The 15,380-nt window shown below is 54.3% G+C and overlaps 1 protein-coding gene across 1 annotated transcript in view; it reads right to left on the bottom strand.

The window, feature by feature from the left end:
- ZMIZ1 (zinc finger, MIZ-type containing 1) overlaps window positions 1-15,380 on the bottom strand; it is a 193,652-nt gene that overhangs the window by 104,726 nt on the left and 73,546 nt on the right. Inside the window, exon 4 of the mRNA XM_011974887.1 lies at window positions 6,433-6,541. Within this exon, the coding sequence (XP_011830277.1) occupies window positions 6,433-6,492 (60 nt within the window). The 5' untranslated portion in view covers window positions 6,493-6,541. The remainder of the gene's footprint in view (window positions 1-6,432; window positions 6,542-15,380) is intronic.

Here is a 15,380-nt window from a genome sequence, read left to right as displayed (position 1 = left end):
GGGGCTCTCGTGTTGCTGGCATCCCCACCCCCACCTCCACCCCTGGTGGATTAGTAGCCCCATTGCAAAGACAGGAAAACTAAGGTCTAGAGAAGGCTGATGACTAATAGCAGAGTGCTTTCTGGATGCTGGTGGGGGTAGCGGAAGGCAAACCCTGCAGGGTTCTGGGGGTTCTCCCTCCCTGATCCAGGACAGGCTGGCCCTGGAGATTCCTTCCTGACCACCCCCCACCGCCCAGCCCTCACCACCAAAGCCCAGGTCTGGGCTCCCACCAGCTCAGGCTTTGGAGCCACATAAGGTGAGGGCTTGGGGGAGGCCACAGCCAGCTGGGAAGGTGGAGGAAGCACACGTGCCTGGACTGTCCTCACACTAGGGGCTGCTGTGTGTCTTACTGGGCCCTGGCTGGATCTGCTCAGAGGCTGCTGGCATGGACGGGGAAGTCAGCCTGAGCTCAGATCCCTGCCAGGCAGAGTCTGAGTCGATGGAGACTGAATTCTGGTGCCAGGGTGCCGGGCCTCCTGGTTCTGCTTCAGGCCCAGGCTGCAGGGCTGCTGGGGTGGGTGAGGTGCAAAGCGAAGGAGGTGGTTCCCCTTCACTCTTATCCATCTCCCCAGACCCTCTGAGCTGGGTACTGAGTCCAGGAGACAACAGATGTGGCTAGGGGAAGGAGCAGATTAGGGGCAAAGGTGAGATTCTGGGATGGGGCTCTGGTCCAATTTGGCTGTGACTGACTGTCCTCCTGAAGGACCCCTGGAGGGTGTCAACAGCGCAGGAGTGTTAACCACTGCAGGGATGATGGCACCTCCTGAGGTCCCATTGCCTTGGTGCTGGGAGAGACAGCAGAACAGGAGCCACCCAGGGCAGTCCCTCCATTTGACCTGCAGCATGAGCCTGCCCCAGAGCCAGGGCGGGAAGGGGCTTAGGAGTCGCAGGGCCCAGAATTGGCAGGGGAGCTATGGGAGTCCACACTCTGCCTTCACCCACTTCCAACCACTGACCTAGGATGGTTCCTCTCAGCTCTCTGAGCCTCAATAGCCCTGTCTGTAAAATGGGGATATGACAGAACATGACTTGGTGGTGGGAAGTTTTATTTCTTTCGCTTAAGGTTCCATGACTGTTGCTACAATGTGGTTCATGCAAGGCAAGATATTTAAAAATGGGTGGAGGAAAGTGAAATGAAGAATACCCTCCTTCCATGGAGGTAAAGGGAGAGAAAGCGATGTAGGAGAGAAAGAGGGCAGGCAAGCAGCAACGAAGCCCTCCGTCACAGGGCTGCAGTGAGGCTTAAACAAGATGAGGCTTATATGGCCCCTGGCAAAGTGCCTGGAGCACGGGGTGCTCCCATGTGGGGCTGCCCTTGCCCCTGACTGTCTCCCAAAGGCTCCCCTGGAAGCACAGCTGCACGTGGCCGCTCTCAGCCCTGGCTCCTTCTGCAAAGGCGGTGCTCCCTGCATTTGAATTGTGCGAGACGGAAGGAATTTCAAGATACAGAAACAAGCCCTCTGTGAGGGCAGCGGCGGGTCCTCACCTCTGCCTCCTGTGCCCTTTCTCTAAAGCATGCCCCTCAGAGGCCACAGGTGGTATCTGGGCTGCATGTGGAAGCCATGCAAATCAGCTGATTCCTGCCCACCAGCCACCCCTGCTAACCGAGTTGTTCTGTTTATTTCAGTGCTGTCACACCCAGTTAGCAGGGTCAGGAGCCACTGCATGCTGCCTCAAAGCTGCCTGCCCCCAGCTGGTCACAGCACCCCACTTTGGGGCTCTGGGTGCAGGGGTGGCCTCTGAGGTCAGTCTCAGAAGCCCAGTCTGGTTCTGGCACCTGAATGCCCAGCCTTCAGTATCTCACCAGCCTTCTGAGCTTACCCCAGACAGCTCATGTGGCCTGTAGGCTGTGGGTACATCTCACTGCTGAAGAAAACATCAGAAAGCACCTTTGCTGGTGTTTTTTTTTTTTTGACAGGGTCTCATTCTGTCACCCAGGCTGGAGTATAGCAGTGCAATCATAGCTCACTGCAGCTTTAGTCTCCTGGGCTCAAGGGATCCTCCCACTTCAGCTTGCCAAGTAGCTTGGATTACTGGTGTGCACCACCATGCCTGGCTACTTTTTGTTGTTGTTGATGTTTAATAGAGACGAGGTCTTGCTATGTTGCCCAGGCTGGTTGTACACTCCTGAGCTCAAGCAGTCCTCCCACCACAGTCTCCCAAAGTGTGGGAATACACTGCTGGCTACTGTGCAGCTCTTTGGCCTTGGCCAAGCCCCTCCCCTCTCTGTGCCCTTGTCGCCTATTTCAACCATGAGGTGACTGAAGTGCACAGAGAGACAAAGTGATCTAGTGAAACAAGCAGGACAGACATGGTCCAAACCCCGTCTGAGTCGCTGAGCCATGCAGCCCAGGAGACGGTGCTGCACATCAGACCCCACATCTGTGAAACGGGGCAGTGACGGCATTCAGGGCTGCTGCAAAGTTGAGAAACGACAAGGAACTCATGACAGAGCAGGAGCCCAGGGGAAGACTGCTACTGCTATTGATGCCAGGGACCCTCCACGGTTCCCTGTTTCCCTTGTGAGCCTCTTGAGGGGAGAAACAGCCTCCTTCCTGTTCACCTCTGGAACCCCAAAGGCTGGCACAAGGCTGGGCCCCATGGGAAATGATTGGGGAGCAGTTAACTGTCCAAAGGATGGTGAGCCTGCTGTGTAGGCCAGCAAGGTGGCCACTGCAGAATGAGCCCCAGTGGGAGGTGGAGGGAGGGGCCAGGGCAGGGCAGGGGTGAGCTTGGCCAGCCATTGATGGGCTGGGGATGGGAGCACACGTTTGAATCATAGGCAGAGGCCTCCCTAACTGTCGCTGTTACTGGACACTAGTACTCTGTCCCCCATCAGAAAGCCTGCCCATCTCTATAATTCCTCATAAGAGTTGGGCTATATCCAAAGGCATTGAATCTGCTGGGGCAGGAACAGGGCACAGCAATGCCTTGAAATGATGAATTCATCTTATCAATCCATCTGTCCACTAGTCCATCTGTGAATCAAATGATTCATCCATTCATCAATCTATGCATGTATCCATCCATCCATCCATCCATCCATCCATCCATCCATCCATCCTAAATGAATCAATTCATCCATCTGTCTGCTTGCCAACCCACCCATTCATCCATTCACCACTTTATCCACCACTCATCCATCCCTTCATTCATCTACCTATCTGCCCATTCATCCAGAAGTTAATTTATCCAGCCACCCACCTATCTGTTTATTCATCCATTTATCCATTCATCATCTATACATGTCCACCCACCCACCCATCTAACTATCTGCCCATATGTCCATCCATCCATCCATCCATTCCCTTACGTATCCATCTATCAGTCCACCCCTCTCCTCAGCCCACCCAAAATAGTTGGGCCCCACTCTGAGCTGGATGCTATGCTGGATTCTGTGATTTTGAAATGAATATGGCACATCCTCTGCCCCCAAGGAGCTCAACCTGGTGGGAGACCTGATGTATTCCTACAGGGCCCATAGCTCCAGAGAGACAGAGCAGGGTAGGTGAGATAGCTGGGTGCACAGGAAGTGTTCTAGCTCAGGGATGGGGTACAGATGCTCAGAAGGGCCCCTGGGGTTCTGGGCAGCTGCTGAGCAGGAATGAGCTGATGTGCAGGGCTCTCCACGTGGAGCTTGGATGTGCCAGTCATCTCTGAGAAGGGCATGTTGCAGAGAGGAAGCACTGGTTCTCCCAGTACCAAGAGGCTGAGAAGGGACAAAGGCAGCTGAGATAGAGGCTGTGAAGAGACATGGTCAGCAGGGTGCAGAGGGCGGGGGTTGGTGAATGTCAGCAAAGGCTACAACCAAGGTGAGGGCAGGAAGGGATGGCTGTGTGGAGAGGTGAGGGAACCACAGCCCCTACCGGCCCGAAGTCTGCACAGCCGACACATCCATCATCTCAGCTTGTGCAGACATGCTTGCCTTTCTCTTCTGATTAGGTTACAGGATGCCTGAGAATCAACAACCCCCAGCCAGCCGAGGCTGCCTTCTAGGGCAGCTGTGGAGCAGACAGATGTCAGCACGGAGCTGTGTCTGACCGAGGGTGTGGGAGGAGGGGCATGGAGCATGCAGGGAGCTCTGGATGGCCCAGGGGACATCCGGGCAGGTTGCTCACACTCACAAATGCACCACTGCCTGGCTGAAAGGCAGAGCCCTCTATGTGTGTGCATGCATGTGTGTGCCAGGGCAGGTGAGGGAGGGTGGTGTGGGCTCTGGCATGTGCTGGCTGAGTGTGCATTAATTATAATGCCCATTTTATAGATGAAGGGAGGTGAAGCAGCAACTTAAGGCTGTATAGTTTGTAAGTGACGCAATGGTGACTGAGCTGTGTGCCATGCTATGAGGGGCTTCTGGTGGGCTCTGCCCAAGCTAGACCCAGGGAGGGCCAAGGAAGTCAGGTGCACCCTGACCCCTGGTGCTATGGAGCTGGGTGCCGAGAGGAAAGAGGGTGAGAGCAGGTCTTGGCAGGGTGATGTGCCTGCCATGTGGAGGGTCTCATGCACAGGAGGCATGAGTGTCTCATTGCGGGGGCAGGGCCACTGCCAGCTGAGCAAAGGGTGGGAGAAACGGGGTGAAAGGCAGAGCTAGGAGAGAACCCTGCAGAACCCTAAGTGGGAGGAGGGAGGGTGGGGGAGGAGGGAGTCTCGGCGTCTGGTTTCTATTCTGCCATGGTGAGCAGAGGTGCGTAACGGGCTTTTGGGAGAGCCATTGGGGTTGGGTTCAATCCATAACAAGTCTTCAATTTCCTCTCCACAGACCCCGCACGGACTTCAAGATTGCTCTGCTCGATGCTAATAAGAGGACACACACCCCTTGTTCTCGTGGAATAGCCTCAGTTCTACTGGGCAGGCACCTTGGGGAGGCTCTGTCTGGGCCCTGGCCCTCAGGGAGGGAAGGCTGGGTGGGGAGGGGCCTGTGAGCTCCACCTGGCTGGAACCCAGGGGCCAGCAGCCCATGCTGGTTGCCTGAGCTTCTTGCTAAGCTGGCCTAGGCCAGGGGCCCGAGCCCCAGCACTCCCTTCCCTGTCACATATTGAGGACAATGGCCACCACTGCCATTAGCTGATCACCCACCACACACCAGGGCTGGGCTACGTGTCTCACTCGTAACATCCTCACATCATCCTACGAGGTGGGCCCTATTTGACACATGGGGAAACTGAGGCTCAGAGAAATGGAGGACTAGCTTGAGATCCCATCGTGGGTCCATAGAATAATGAGGACTTGGGTCCAAGGCATCTGACACCAAAGCCCGTGCCCCTCTCGCTGTACCTGGTCCTTCCTGGAGTGAATAACGTTCCTTGGTAACGTTAACAGGGAAGCTACCAGCCTGGGCTGTGGGAGGTGGGCCCAGCGGTTGGGCGCGTCACTCCTGACCACCGCTTGGGGGCGCCCCTGTGAAAGGTTCCCCACCTCCCCGCAGTCCAAATAGAGGAACTCCTGGGCAGCCTGTCTCCTGGGCTTGGTGTGAGCTTCGGCAGGGTGGGGACCATGGCACTCTCTGCAATGAGGTCTTCCCAGCACCAGAGGGGCTGAGTGGCCTCAGGCTACCCACTGCTCTTCTCTGTACTTGTTTCCTTTCCTGTAAAACGATACGATTTCCTAGGACCTCTTCCCTTGTGGCTTTTTTTTTTTTCTTTTTTAAAAAATAGAGATGGGGTCTCACTATGTTGCCCAGGCTGGTTTCAAACTCTTGGCTTCAAGTGATCCTCCTCCCTTAGCCTCCCAAAGCGCTGAGATTATAGGTATGAACCACTGGGCCCAGTCTATAATGGGTTCTTCTTTTTAAATAAATTAGTAAATATTTTTAAATTTTCTCAGCTTTAATTTTTCTTTCTTTCCTCTTTTTTTTTTCCCCTCCGAGACAGAGTCTTGCTATGTTACCCAGGCTCGGCTCAAACTCCTGGGCTCAAGCAATCTTCCTACCTTGGCCACTCAAAGTTCTGGGATTACAGGCGTGAGCTGCCACACCCAGCCTGTGACTTTTTTTTATTTTTTTATTTTTAAGAGAACAACTGGAGCAAAGGGGTAGGGAGCTTAGTTCTAGGGAGGGAGGTGGTGGGAGGGAGATGGAAGTGCCAGTGCATCACTGCATCCTTGCACATAAACAGAGCCCAGAGAGGCCACAACACTGGCCCAATGTCACACAGCTGGGAAGGGTGTGCAAAGGGACAGGGGAGCATTGGCACTGAAACCCAGGCAGGTGATTCCAGCATTAGGCTGGTCGGTGCCAGCATGCCAATAACGGCCTCGATAGGTAGGTGGTCAGGAGGCCCTGCCATCCGCTCCAGCCAGCACCCGCCGGATGCCCTGTTGCTATAGCATAGGTGTGCTGCTCTGTCCGCCCCATCTGTCCCGCCCTCAGAGTGTGCCTTGCCCCACACCCACCTGCTTGATGCACTGCAGTCGGTCATTGGTCTGCTGGATGTGCCTGTCCATAGAATTCATTCTGGCCGTTTCGCTGGGTTCTACCCGAGAGCCATGAACGTTGTCCAGCCTGCGAAGAGAAAGGAGAGGGTGTTATTGGATCATGCCAGGCCTGCCGACCTTGCACCAGCCTCCCAACTGCCCTCTGGCCACAACACTGGTAGGTTCCAGAGCCCTTTGCTGGGCCCTGTGGGGCTGCACCTGGGGTACCTCACTGGGCTGAGGGCAGGAAAATGTTCCAGGTGCTTTCCATGTGTGGTACATGTGAGCACTGGGCAGGCATGCCCACATTTCTTTTCTTTTCTTTTTTTTTTGAGATGGAGTTTCGCTCTTGTCACCTAGGCTGGAGTGCAGTGGTGCGATCTCGGCTCATTGCAACCTCTGCCTCCCAGGCTCAAGCGATTTTCCTGCCTCAGCCTCCGGAGTAGCTGGGATTACAGGTGTCCGCCACACACCTGGCTAATTTTTGTATTTTTAGTAGAGATGGAGTTTCACCATGTTGGCCAGGCTGGTCTCGAACTCCTGACCTCAGGTGATCCGCCCACCTCAGCCTCCCAAAGTGCTGGGATTACAGGTGTGAGCCACCACTCCCAGCCAGTTGCACACATTTCTGTACGTGCATGTGTGTTTTGGTTGGTGGGAGGGGTGGCAATTCCCCTTGGATTCCTGGTTCAGGGCTTGGCCCGTGTGTGTGTGTGTGTACGTGTGTCTGTGTGTGTGTACGTGTGTGTGTGTGTTCATACATGTGCAGGGGGACCTTCCCATATGATGACCTTCAGTGCACGTGTGCTCTGAGTGGAGAGCTCAGGTGGCATCTGCCCTCCCCCAGTCCCTCAGGCTTTAGAGTTCTTCATAATTTACAAACCACTCACAACTGTTTTTTTCACTTTGCCCTCTTGGAAAAGGAGGATAAGAATGAGCACCACAGCTATTTTCTAGATAAAGAAACTGAGGCTGAGAGACAGAAAGAGAAAAGCCAGGGTGGCACAGCAAGTGGTGTCTGAGCCCACACCAGGAACCAGGGTTCCTGACTGCCAGCCCGCGGTTTCCATTGTGCAAGGCTGACAGTGCGGGTGCAGGGATGGCTTGGCACTAGGCTCACCCTTCCTGAAGTGTGGGAGAAGGGAGCGTCAGGGCCATTAACATGAATGGGACTTCCCTCTGGATGACAGAGCTAAGTGGAGGAAGCTCCCTCGGCTTGAAATAGCCCCAGGAGTCCCCAGGCCGCTCCAGGGAGGCCACACAGCAATGGCAGAAATCTAGGTAGAGAGAGGAAGGACTGTAAGGCCCTAGTCCACCCACTGCTCAGGGATCCAGGTTCTTGGGCCAAGTCAGAAGTCTGCCCACTGCCAGCTCAGTTTGCCCTCCTGCCCCCAGGGGACAGTTCAGGCTGCAGACATCTGCGTCAGACCCAGGGTGCTGGACAGGAGACCTGGAGCCCTAAGCCTTCTCTGCTACTCTGCCACACTCCCCACTAAAGACCCCTCATCTCTGGCCATGTCACCCTGGACTTTTCATGTGCTGGACACCTGCATTCTCTCCTTTCCTCTTCACACCCACTCTGTAAGGCTAGGATCATCTCCATTTTACAGGTGAGGAAACTGAGGTCCCCAGATGTGCCAAATCCTCGCAGCTGGTGGAAGTGTAGGTGTGTCTGCCTGCCTGTCTGCTTTCTACATACGCTCGTTGAGGGAACCAACACCATTGCCCGGCCCCAGCCTTTGGAAGAAAGTCCTGTTCCTCCTCCAATTGCTTTAAAGGATGTGTAGCTCTTGCTGCAATTCTTATTGCTCCATGTGTGTCTGAAAAGGTAATTCATTTGCATGGTTCAAAAATCAGAAAGTCCACAAAGGTATCCAGTCCTGGGTCCAGGCCCTGTCCCCAGGCCCCTGGTGCCTTTTCTAGGAGAACCAGTGCCATCAGTCCCCCTTCTGGAGCGTCTCATCTAGAAGCAAATATCTACACGCACTTTTTCTTGCCACATTTTTAAAAACAGAAAATAACATTACACATTATTTGGACGTCGCTTTTTTCTTCCTCTTGATACATCTGAAAGTTTATTCCACATCAAGACATAAAGAGCATCTTTTTTTTCTTTTCTTTTTTTTTTTTTTTGAGACAGTTTCGCTTTGTTGCCCAGGCTAGAGTGCAGTGGCACAATCTTGGCTCACTGCAACCTCCGCCTTCCGGGTTCAAGCGAGTCTCCTGTTTCAGCCTCCCGAGTAGCTGGGACCACAGGCGCTGCCACTATGCCTGGCTAATTTTCTTTTTTTTTTTTTGGAGACGGAGTCTTGTACTTTCACCAGGCTGGAGTACAGTGGCGCGATCTCGGCTCACTGTAAGCTTCGCCTCCCAGGTTCATGCCATTCTCCTGCCTCAGCCTTCTGAGTAGCTGCGACTACAGGCGCCCGCCACCACGCCCGGCTAATTTTTTGTACTTTTAGTAGAGACGGGGTTTCACCATGTTAACTAGGATGGTCTCGATCTCCTGACCTGGTGATCTGCCCACCTCGGCCTCCCAAAGTGCTAGGATTCATGTGCCACCGCACCCGGCCACACTTGGCTAATTTTTTGTATTTTTAGTAGAAATGGGGTTTCACTGTGTTAGCCAGGATGGTCTCGATCTCCTTACCTCATGATTCGCCTGCCTTGGCCTCCCAAAGTGCTGGGATTACAGGTGTGAGCCACCGCGCCCGGCCACCTTTTCATTTTTTAATGGCTGCACAGTATTCCTAGGTATGATGAAGCATCATCCAACTAACATGGGTCCATTGACCCTCTGCCAGGTGCTGTTCTAAGGCTTGAGCCCGCAGACAAGGCCCCTCTGCTCAGGGGGCTCACACTCCAGCCTGAAACGAGGGACCCTGAACCTGTTTCCAAATTTTTCTTTTTCTTTCTTTTTCTTTCTTTTTGAGACTGAGTCTCCCTCTGTCTCCCAGACTGGAGTGCAATGGCATGATCTTGGCTCACTGCAGCCTCCGCCTCCCGGGTTCAAGTGATTCTCCTGTCTCAGCTTCCCAAGTAGCTGGGATTACAGGCGCATGCCACCACGTCTGGCTAATTTTTTTTATTTTTAATAGAGATAGGGTTTCACCATATGGGCCAGGCTGGTCTCAAACTCCCGATCTCAGGCGATCCGCCCACCTTGGCCTCCCGAAGTGCTGGGATTACAGGCGTGAGCCACCGTGCCTGGCTCCAAATTTTTATCATTGCAGTGCTGCAGGAATAACTGTTCATACCGGCACATCACACGTGTGTGAATTAGTCTAGAGAACATACACTCAGAAGTGGACTTGCTGGGTCATCTGGGACTCTGTACTTCGGTAAGTGCTTTCTGGAGCTCTCCAGCAAGAAGGGGAAAGTGGGGGTTGTGCGCATACTTATTTCTTCCACCGTCACCCTGCCAACCATCCCTCCATTCATCCCACCCGCCGCCCAATTTCTCTACCCATCATTTATCCATCGAAATACCTGCCTGGGGAAGGAGGAGGAGGGTGATAGAGCACCCAAAAAGAAAAATTTTAAAAATAACAATAATAAAAACAAATGCCCGCCTGTTCACCTGTCTACTCATCCATTCAAACATCTTTAGTCTCCACTTGCTCATTCGTACATGCTTACGCTCTCCCAAGAAATGCTCTTTGTTTTGTTTTGTTTTGAGACGAGTCCGTCGCCCAGGCTGGAGTGCAGTGGCGTGATCTCGGCTCATTGCAAGCTCCACCTCCCGGGTTCACGCCATTCTCTTGCCTCAGCCTCCCGAGTAGCTGGGACTACAGGCGCCTGCCACCACGTCCAGCTAATTTTTTGTATTTTTAGTAGAGACAGGGTTTCACTGTGTTAGCCAGGATGGTCTCCATCTCCTGACCTTGTGATCTGCCCACCTCGGCCTCCCGAAGTGCTGGGATTACAGGCATGAGCCACTGCGCCCGGCCGAAATGCTTTTTAATAACGATACCATGCAGGGTCCTAGGCTAGATGGATTGGGCGTGCAGAGATTAAAATGAAATCATCTTCTTGTGTTCAAGGAACTCTTGGTCCAAGCCCATATTTACCTATTAGATGACCATGTGCTGAGCTCCTACAAGTCAGGTACTGGTCCAGGCAGAGCACAGGTAAGAGAATGTAGTTACATCCCCATTTTACAGATGAAGAAACTGAGGCTTGGAGATTACAGCTTGTTGGGTAGGAGCCAGCTCAAGAATCCTGGCTTTCCCTTTACAATTTTCACTCTTGAACAGGTCCTGGGGAGGCGGTAGGATACAGGTGTGCGTGTGTGTGTGTGTGGTCTGGGTCGGCAGGGGTGTGATCAGGGCAGCTCCGCTTGCTACTTCTGTAGGTCACCCAAGCAGGAGCTGAATATGTCCTCCTGAGTTTACCCACATAGACCCTCAGCCAGCATCCACATGACAAAGGCTCCTGGGGCCAGGGACAAACCATGGTGGGGAAGACAAGGACACAGAAAGCCCAGAGCAGGAGCAAGACACTGCCACCTTCAGCAAGGCCATCTCAGTTCCTGGTGCCAGTCCCCATCACAGCCAAAGGACCCTGGTGGTCTCCCAGGCACCACGTGATACCCCTGCAGCGGTGAAGGCCTGGGTCCCATGTGGGGGCATGGGTGAACACTGGTAGCCAGGGTTCCAATAGAGAATTCAACTTTCACAGCCAGCCAGGACAGGGAGACCCATCCCACAAAGGCCTGGGCTGGCTCAGCTCCTAGCTGGAGGAGATGGAAGAGAAGTACAAAGAAACCCCATGCCTGGCAGGCCTTCATCCCCCTGTCAGCAGGCCACTGACCACCAGGACAAAGGGCCACCGGTGGCCCAAGCAGCCAGCAGGGGGCGCTGTTGACAAACCTAAGTGACCTGGGGGCCAGACCTGAGCACCATGGAGGTTCTAGGTGTGCTTCCAGGCCCTCTGTCCTCTCCCTCACTCCAGTGAGCACCCAGATGTCCCCAGCCAGGATAGACTTTGAGTGGGTTTCTCCGGTTTCATGGCCTTGGTTTCCCCATCAGCAGAACAGGATGCTACAGAGGGGCAACTCAGTGACCTCATAAGGGTCTACTTCTCAAGAGGAACTTTCCCCTGACATTGTGTCCAGGGGCAAAGCCTGGTGGGCCTTGATAAATGCTTGTTGAATGACAGTGCCTGGAAGCCCCAGGCAGGCACAGGAGCTTGGATCCACCCAGTTGGCGATCATGGGGCTCAGAGGCCATTCTTTTCTGTTTAGTCACAGCAGGGGCCCAGGTCCTGCTTTAAGAGGAAAACAGCAAACTGGGAGACGGGACTGTCCACCTTCGGGCGGGCCCCACGCCGGCTCACGGGCAGTTCTGTCTGGAGGCCGGTGGCTGGACTGGCTTCTGGACGGAAAAATTCCTGGAATATTACGGAGCCAAAGGTGTTTTCAGGTCCCCTATCTACCTGCTCTGCCTCAGCTGGTTTTAATCTGAGGAGCCTGGGGCCCATCAGTGGTTTGTTCAAGGCCACGGGGCACTGGGCCGTGTCCAGGTCCCGGGGGGCTTTGCTCCCAGGCAGGGCTGCAGCTCGCAGGAACCGAGGGGTGAGTGTCTGGGCTTGCGACACCTGCGAGACCCAAGAGTGGGTAGACGAATGGCATGAGGGACATTGCAGACAACAGGGACAGCGGTGTATCCTGTGTTTCTTAATCAATAAAAGAACAAATGGCCAGCAGATTATGGAGGCACCTACAGGTGAGGTGCCAATTTTAAACTGTTGAAGTCAATGGTGGAGAACTGCGGTTACTAACCCCAGGAATGGAGGAGATGGAGGCTCCAGTCTCTGGAGTAAAAGGGTCAAAGGCCTAAAGAGCAAAGGGTCCCAGGCATAAAGAGAGGAAGGGTGGGCTGAGGGAGGCATGCAAGAGACAGCTTGTTGAGGGGCAGGCTGGGATCTACCATTTGCTCTATACCTGCTATGTTCAGGCACCAGGCCAGGCCCTACGCAATGCTAATTTTCTTCCTCCTTAAAAGGTTCAGAGAGGTGAAGCAAATTGCCCAAGGTGACATAGCCGGAAAGCTGCTGGGCTGAGATTCAAACCCTCTACCTTTCCAGCTGTTAATGTGCTATTCTTTGCACTCCCCACGACTGGCGGTCAGAGCCTCCTGATAGTCCCCACCTCCGGCTGTGACTGGGCCCAAAGAGATGACCTTCTTGTTCCACCCAACCTGTCCAAATCCAGTCACTTGCACCACTGGGCTCTCTGCACACCAGCCAGCTTTGGGAGGTGGCACACACCTGGTGGCCAGCAGAGGTCGCCCTTTGCCACAGGAGCGCTGCACGGCTGGGCTGCTGCATCCGCCTCCGGGCGCCTGGACTCCTTTAAGCCTTTACAAGTCGCTACAAATCCTCCGTGGCTGCAGCTCTAGAGTCCGCGAGGCCGGGCTCCTGCCCAACAGATCACTGTCGGCCTGGCCCCGCGTGCACCCGTGGCCTCAGCCCTTCCTACTGCCTCTGAATAGGGGGTGGGACCAAGCAGGTTACCCCCATCCCGGCTCAGGACGCTCTGGTCCGAGCAGCCAGGAGCCATGCAAAGCTAATCAGCATGGGGGATCAGGACCCTGCTCTGCTGAGTGAATAGGGCAGAGAGCTGGACCTCCGTTTCGCTGTCTGCAAAGCACAGGATCGGGCTGGCCAGCCTTTGGCAGACTGTCAAATATCAGCCTCTTTAGGATTCCCTGTGAGGAGCTCCGGCTGTTCAGAAAACTCCATCCCCATAAGAGGAGAATGCCTGCTTTTGAAGCTGCAAAGCCTGTCCCAAGGCAGGTCCGTGGGGAGGCTGCAGGCCTGGCAGCCCTGGGAGCTGTTCTTCCAGGGCAGCCCAAAGCCGCGACACTGGCCCTTTCACAGCTCTGTGCTTCTTCTTGCACCTTACGCTTGGCTGGGCTTAGTTGGGCAAATGGAAGTTTTTGGATGGTGACGTGGGGTCAGCTCGGCTTCCCAACTCCTGTGGGACGTCTTTCAGGACCAAGCTTCCATTTACACTTCTCACCACCCAGCAGAGCGAGGGTGTCTACCATTGGCGGCGCCTGGTGCAGAAGATGAGTTCAAGAAAAGTTAGTGGCTATTACAGAGGGCTGCTCGGAGGATAGAACGTTGAGAGCTGAAAAGGCCTGGGAACACCCACCTCATGCCCTTATGGGGCAGGGTGGGAGGTGGAGGTGGGCAGGGGAAGAGGACACGGAGGGTGCCATGAGCCCAGCTGGGCTGCAGCCCCTCTGACAGGTCCAGGTAGAGCCCTGGACATCTCTGGGCTGCCAAGTCAGCAAGGAGAGAAGCATCTCAACTGCCGCAACAGCTTGGGGAGGCAAACAGCCCTCAGCGGGCTCCTTGCTGGACATGGGGATGAGGTGCTCCTAGCTGCCCCGTAGAAATGTGGAGCTCCATAGGCAGCTAGCTCCCAAGGGTGGCAGCTAACCGAACAACCGGCTGTCCCAACACAAGTATTTTATTTCCCACCTTTGAGGCCTCACTAGTTCAGTCCACATTATGCACACGCACCCAGAGAGAGGCGTCTGCACAGCACACACGTGTGTATAGGCACATATACATGTGCCCCTTTGCACACTTCACAGCAGGTAAGTGCACATGCTGGATGCCAACACAGATGCACTTGAGCACACACATCTCATGACAGCTTGCACAGGCAAGTGGGGGTCCCTGGGGAGCTGTGTGAGCAGTGGTGTGCAGAAATGATTCAATCACCATGCACATCTGCAGCTCAGGTCTCCTGGGGCAAGCGGTGCCAGTGGCAGGAGCGGGCAGCTCTGCCTACAGCCCGAGAGCAGAGGCTGCGTTCCAAGACACAGCCAGAAGGGAGAGCCTAGGGGACCAGAGGACATCCTAGACAGTCCCTTCATCAGCCTTAGACTCCCAGAGGGACAAACATCATAAGCCCTGGGCTCAGCAATGACCTGCCAACCTGCACATGCCAGCATCAGTCGGGATCCTGCTCGGCCTGGCCCCAGCCCTCACCACTCTCAGTCACATCCTTTGTCCCCAACGTGGGGCTGTTTCCTGCCTCCCGGACTGTGCCCTCAAGATTGCACCTCCATGTCTTTGCCTCTGACTGTCCCTCTGCCCGCAATGCCTGGACACCTCCCACCCATCAGGGTCTGGCTCAACTGTCACTCTTTCTTGCTCTTTCTTGGTTTCCACCCCTATCCCCCCAATGTCCCTGTCACACACCCCCATCTTAGTGGCACTAGATGAGGGCTGAGTCTTTGCATCTGTCTCTCCATCAGCTGGAAGGTCTTCCAGTTACAGATCCCTTAGTCTAGCCCAGGGCTCGGTACTCAGCAGGTACTCATTAGATGAGTGAACAGGCAGGTGGATGCCTGGCAACTGCTGGATGTACATGAGACTCAGGATGGTGAGAGCTGAAAAACCCATCACCCAGCCCTAATCAGAAGATCCTAGGACTCAGAGACACTGGTCACCCCATTGAGGGTTCCCAAAGAGAGATACATGTGCTGCTGGTGGGACAAGGATGACTTTAGAAGGTCCATAGACAAACCTTTTACATTCTCATAGTGAAGTTTTTGGACGGATGAGTTCATGAATATTATTATTTAGGATGTGGTTAAATTAAGTAGCAATAGCAGACCTAAGTGAATTTAAGAATCGTTTTAAACATAGTATGAATGGGATGAAAGTGACCAAGGTTAGGCAAGCACTGATGTAGACTGATGCCTTCCTCACCTTAAAGGTAATGAGTCGAAGCTCAGAGAGGTGTGGGAGCTGCCTGTGGTCATGTCGCAGGTGGCTCGTGCATTCCCAACCCTTGGTAGCCTGCACCAGGCACGCAGGCTGGATGCAGAGGAAGAGGGTGGTGGTGAAGCAAGGACAGTAGGAGACTGACTTTGTGCCCTACCTCAGGGAAGTCAGAAAGAAGG

The sequence above is a fragment of the Mandrillus leucophaeus genome, unplaced genomic scaffold (genome assembly GCF_000951045.1).
Source record: "Mandrillus leucophaeus isolate KB7577 unplaced genomic scaffold, Mleu.le_1.0 Scaffold15, whole genome shotgun sequence".
Lineage (NCBI taxonomy): Eukaryota > Metazoa > Chordata > Mammalia > Primates > Cercopithecidae > Mandrillus > Mandrillus leucophaeus.
Note: the sequence above shows the minus strand (reverse complement) of the source record. Positions and strands in the feature narration are given on the sequence as shown.